This window comes from Triplophysa rosa, linkage group LG17, assembly GCF_024868665.1.
Source record: "Triplophysa rosa linkage group LG17, Trosa_1v2, whole genome shotgun sequence".
NCBI classification, from domain to species: Eukaryota; Metazoa; Chordata; class Actinopteri; order Cypriniformes; family Nemacheilidae; genus Triplophysa; species Triplophysa rosa.
In genome coordinates this window covers 23,566,275-23,572,222 of record NC_079906.1, presented here as the reverse complement: position 1 = coordinate 23,572,222, position 5,948 = coordinate 23,566,275, and the positions used below count along the sequence as shown (strand labels likewise).

The 5,948-nt window shown below is 37.3% G+C and overlaps 1 protein-coding gene and 1 long non-coding RNA gene across 2 annotated transcripts in view; both read right to left on the bottom strand.

Annotated features, from left to right (window-relative positions):
* The window catches only part of cdo1 (cysteine dioxygenase, type I), a 3,317-nt gene extending 2,323 nt beyond the window's left edge, over positions 1-994 (bottom strand). Inside the window, exon 1 of the mRNA XM_057356024.1 lies at positions 781-994. Within this exon, the coding sequence (XP_057212007.1) occupies positions 781-950 (170 nt within the window). The 5' untranslated portion in view covers positions 951-994. The remainder of the gene's footprint in view (positions 1-780) is intronic.
* Positions 995-3,824: 2,830 nt separating this feature from the next.
* Positions 3,825-4,932, bottom strand: LOC130567711 (uncharacterized). The gene is made up of 3 exons (XR_008964629.1): positions 4,913-4,932; positions 4,133-4,197; positions 3,825-3,938 (listed from the first exon to the last, which is right to left on the bottom strand). It is a non-coding gene; the product is annotated as an uncharacterized LOC130567711 (long non-coding RNA).
* Positions 4,933-5,948: the final 1,016 nt, after the last annotated feature.

The following is a 5,948-nucleotide window of genomic DNA, read 5'->3' as shown; positions in this document are numbered from 1 at the left end:
CACACACACGCACACACACACACACACACACACACACACACACACACACACACACACACACACACACACACAAAATATTATTTCAAATTTATATTGTTCAGCACTCGACCAAATACATACTGTCAGTCAACTTTGGTTTTATTATATTGATATTAGATCAGTGTTGCTTGTGAATGCAACTTCGCTGCTCACACTATTTACTTAATCATTCAAATTCCACATCTCCATTTCAATTTAACTTTCTTAACGAAGAGAATTCGGTGCGAAACCGAAACTGTTTAGGACACAATGAGTAATCATTACATCTGTGGAAGGGTCCAGAAAAGAACTGGATGTACCGGGAATATGATGCTCGTCTGTGTTTATCGCCAATGATATTTTATTTGGAACGCGCAGCGGGTGTGCGTCCAGAGCTGAGCTCTGATTGGTCTCAATGCGATCGATTCAGACCCGCCCTCTAGGCGAAGCTCCGCCCATCGAGTCCCGCACAACATCAGCGGAGGAAAAAAACTCCCGTGAGCGTTTTCTGCGAAAACATCTTCACATCGCGTGTGCTTCACAAATCAACATTTCAATGATCATCTGCTTTTCTACATTATACTGATAAGAAAACTGTTCAAATGTAATGCGTGTTCGCCACATAAGTATCAATCAACACACACTGTTTGCGTTTACAACATACAACTGAGCAAAATAACCCTGATGTCTGTAAACATACTTGTGTACTTTCATTCAACTTAGAAAATAAGCAATCCTAAATAAATGCATAATTAAATATACCTGTACGGGTCGAATTTGGCGAATTTCATCCATTCGTGTGGGTTACTTTCATAGGCTTCCATGATGCTCTGCACCTCCTCCACATTGATGCAGTCACTTTCAAAAATCTTGTGGAGAGTTTTTATCAAATCATCCAAAGTTTCTGGTTTGATGACTTCGGTTTGCTCCATCTCCTGTTGTTGCGCTAATGTTTCAGTCTGTCTCACTGAGCGACTTCAACCTTTTATACATTCAGCGCAGAACTTTAATGGACTGTACCACTGCGAGCTCGAGCCATACACTCACATTTAAAACAAACCATATCACAAACACATTAAGACATGCAGCGGGTTACGCTCAATAGGACAATACCATTTAAGCAAACACAAGATGGTCTCGAACATTATTTTTGGTCATTTATTTCTCTTTTCTACTCAGCCCCCCCCCCGCCACTACAGATTGGATTTACCACGGGGAAGGTGGAGGGGTGGTGCTGGTGACGGTAAGGGAGTGATAACATGTCATAGTATATGGAGACAGAACAGTCTCAATAATAATACATTTACAAAACACAATTCATAAATTCACAGCACAATTTCACATTCACAAAATCAGATTCATAAATTCAAAACACAATTCATAAATTCACAGCACAATTTCACATTCACAAAATCAGATTCATAAATTCAAAACACAATTCATAAATTCACAGCACAATTCACATTCACAAAATCAGATTCATAAATTCAAAACAATTCATAAATTCACAGCACAATTCACATTCACAAAATCAGATTCGTAAATTCAAAACACAATTCATAAATTCACAAACATTTCCCCCAAATGCTCACACAAATATATCTCGCAGAAATAAATTCAGAATGTTTTCACAAATATGTATATATCATGTTCTTGAATTACTTTCCAGTAAACATTTGTGAATGTTGTTACATGTATTTATGGATTGGTGAATCTGCATTTGCAAATCGTCACACGTGTGTGGATTGCTTTGAATTTGTGTGTGGTATTTTTGAGACTGTCCTGGCACGCTGAGATTCAAGCGTAACTTTTTTTTAAGGATGGCCTGTTCAGCCAATCGCGTTGAGCTTTTGATCCACCAATCAAAACGCTCCTTACTGAAGTGACTCGAGAAGCTCGACGCTGCACAGTTCTGTGCAGTGTGCCTGCATCGGTTCAAAAACAGAGAGGGACGCAAGAGCACACTCAACAAGTAAGTAAAGTTTACTTTTTATACCTGATGCCACTCTATATCTCATAAAATATTCATAAAGCTTGTTTTTGTTACTGAGCTGGCGGTGTTGAATTGAAGGTAAACATGTTTGAACTGGTGTTTGTAAGAAGACTGTTGCAGTTACCAGAGCCTTTAAATTTCAGTCGCCACACTTTGACAGTCTGTTTGAGCAAACCCCTGAAGCTACAGTATTTGCAGCCAATTCTAAATATTAACACATTAAATGCACTGATACATAAATCTGAGAAAGCTGGCAAAATATATGCTTTCAGTGACGGTCCGTGACTTCTCTTCCGGGGAGGCACGAATGCGAAGCTCATCAAACCATGTATGTAGCCCGTCATTTGTGTGGCTCGTAATGTCAAAAATATGTTTTAGTCGCGTCTCAAGAGACGCTCGCATTCACAGCATACTCGTAAGACACTCTCTTAACACTTAACTATAATTACACACGAGACTAAGCGAGTATCTAGCAAACGCGAGCACCTCTTTTATAATAAACCCTCTGGACGCATCTAAAGCAGGCACGTATTTTGACATGATACGTGATTGCACGTAGTTCACGCGACGAACACATATTTTGACATGACGAACCAAACACATATTTTGCATTTTTGCCTCCCTGGAAGAGAAGTGTCAGAGCGATCATCCAGCTGTTGCTGTCATATTTTGGAGAAAAGACGTTCGGGAACGAAAACGAAAGCAGCAGCAGCAGGTCATCTTCATTCATTTTACTGACTGGGAACACTGCAGCACGCAGGCCTAAAATAAACACAATGTTATCGTTGTCGTCCGCTGGTGTGGACGCAAATATAGTTATAGTTATAATATGAACGTTCCGGCCGTTTAGACTATGACAACCTGTCACGTCTACTTTGTTTCGCCATAGTTTTAAAACGAACAGAAAATCTTTATAACAACACATTGTCTAATGTTGTTTTGCGACGTTGTTTCTGGATCTGATTCTGCAAAGCATGCATCTTTCACTCAGACCCCCACATAGCACACGCACAAACCAGTGGTGCAGTGTTTACAGACTTTATTTCTTCAGAAAAGCAATAGTGAGTAGTGACATTTTGAATAAACAGCTTTCAGTGAAAGGAATGGGTTTAGTTTAAGAGAGAACGTAACATAGAATACATAACATAGTCGTAATTATATACTAATGCTTACATATAAGACATCCACATAAACATGCAAAACAAGTAAATATCAGTGGATGCAAGCAACAATAAATACATTTGGCAGTAATTGCAAAATAAATAAGGCAACAAACATTTCATTTGTTAATATATCCAGGTAGTAGATGAGCCTTTCCTTGAATGGAAAGTCGTCACACTCATTAAACCTCTTACAGGTAGAAAAAGGAGACCAGAAAAGGCATAAACATGAAAATAGCCATTGCATCCTTTTAATTTTATGCCAGTGATGATAGTAAAAACTAAATGTCTCCAGTACAGCAACAGTTACCTAAAAAGTCAAGTTAATTTAGTAAGTAACCAACTGTCAAGCAAATGTAGCAATGTAGTTAAACATAAAATATTTGTGACATAGTGAAGTTGAAATATGTTCCATGGGTATGTATCTGTTTGACTTGTTTGTCTGGTCTCTTGTCTTTGCATTATTATTAATGTATGAATTTATGATATAAAACTGTCCATATTATATCAAGTGCCTCAAGTGCTTTACATCATATTAATATCTGCTTTAAAAATTAGTGAAAATGTGTGGCCTTGTATGTGATAGCACTTTGGCACTTGACAATGAATTTATAACTAATTTCAGACAATATTCAATTCAATTCTATCTTACAGGCTAATCATCAAACCACCCCACCAGCTCCAGCAACTCCACCAGTCCAACGACCCCACTGAGAAACTGCATCACTCTACCAGAAAATTCATCACTCCACTCATTAGCCATCCTGCTGAAAACAAAGACATACACCCGTTAACAAGCCACATTTAAGAGTAAAAAAAAAAAAAGCTTATGTCATTTCAGTCTCTGTAACAGACTACCTGCTTAATAATAACAATAACGAAATAATAATCGGTCCTACTGTACATGTGTAGTGTTTGTTGTATTATTTGCCTGTATTAAATAAATAATAACAACACCCACCACAACTGAAACTTGAGACTGCATGACTACAGGAAAATCTCTTGCTTAGACTTTTCTATCAGCTCCTATTAAGGAGAGAGAACAATGTGTCAGAGGTTTAAGTTGTGTGGCACAGTTTAAATTCATCAATGTATCTAAGTTTATTGTTAGTATAGTTAACTGCAGTTAGAACATATAAATCTAAGTAGCTATTATCTACCAATACACATTAACTAAAGCTGACTACTACTGGATGTGAGAGATCAACTAATATGTTAAAAAGACAAGAAATGCAGTCATTTCAGCAACAAATGTGGTCGAAAAATACTGAAATAAATGTGCTTTGGTGCTGAAATTCAATATTTGAAACTATCTATCACCACAAGTCATATTCCACGCCATTTCCCTTCTTTCATTAACATATCAAAGCTTTAAATATGCTTTGTCTTGCGAATCGCGATGACATCCTGAAGAGGTAAAACATTGCCAGCATTTAAAATATAACAGCAGAGGATCCAACGCCCCCGAGCCCCAACTACAATATTTAAAATTACTCTTATTTTATCGCTCAGGCATACGTGTCAACATCTGTTTAAATGTTTTATTACGTGAACCGCAAGAGCAAAGTTTGTGGCGACTGAAATTTAAAGGCTCTGGTAACTGCAACAGTCTTCTTACAAACGCCAGTTCAAACATGTTCACCTTCAATTCAACACCGCCAGCTCAGTAACAAAAACAAGCTTTATGAATATTTTACGAGATATAGAGTGGCATCAGGTATAAAAAGTAAACTTTACTTACTTGTTGAGTGTGCTCTTGCGTCGCTCTCTGTTTTTGAACCGATGCAGGCACACTGCACAGAACTGTGCAGCGTCGAGCTTCTCGAGTCACTTCAGTAAGGAGCGTTTTGATTGGTGGATCAAAAGCTCAACGCGATTGGCTGAACAGGCCATCCTTAAAAAAAAGTTACGCTTGAATCTCAGCGTGCCAGGACAGTCTCAAAAATACCACACACAAATTCAAAGCAATCCACACACATCTGACGATTTGCAAATGCAGATTCACCAATCCATAAATACATGTAACAACATTCACAAATGTTTATTGGAAAGTAATTCAAGAACATGATATATACATATTTGTGAAAACATTCTGAATTTATTTCTGCGAGATATATTTGTGTGAGCATTTGGGGAAAATGTTTGTGAATTTATGAATTGTGTTTTGAATTTACGAATCTGATTTTGTGAATGTGAATTGTGCTGTGAATTTATGAATTGTGTTTTGTAAATGTATTATTATTGAGACTGTTCTGTCTCCATATAGTATGTGGTTCATTCACATTTCACTGTCTGTAGAAAAGAGCAGCAAGATTTAATCGCATTTTGTCCAATAGAGTGTAATGCATATTGAAAAGCATAGCGAAAAGAATAATTGAATAAAAACAACAAGTCGCGCTTTATAATTATTAATTAGATGATTATTTTTTTGTGAGGAAGAGTATAATAGACAATATTATTAGAACATTTATAAAAAACAAACTTTTACTTTCTTTACGAACGTCTACGATTTAATATAAGTTCTAATACAATTCTGCAGATTCTTTAGATGAGGGACATACAAGCAACAATGAACAAATGCACAAACAATCTTAAAAAGAAAATATTTTCAAAGTAATATATAATGCGGCGCGAGTGATGTTTCGTTCACTCAAAGTTCGTGTGTGTTCGCTTTGCCTCGCTTGAGCTCTCGCGCCATCGCGTGGCGGTTCGTGACACATTAGGCTTGTTTGAGATGTATGGCAAGCCGATGGTGTCAGAATTACGCCATAGATTAA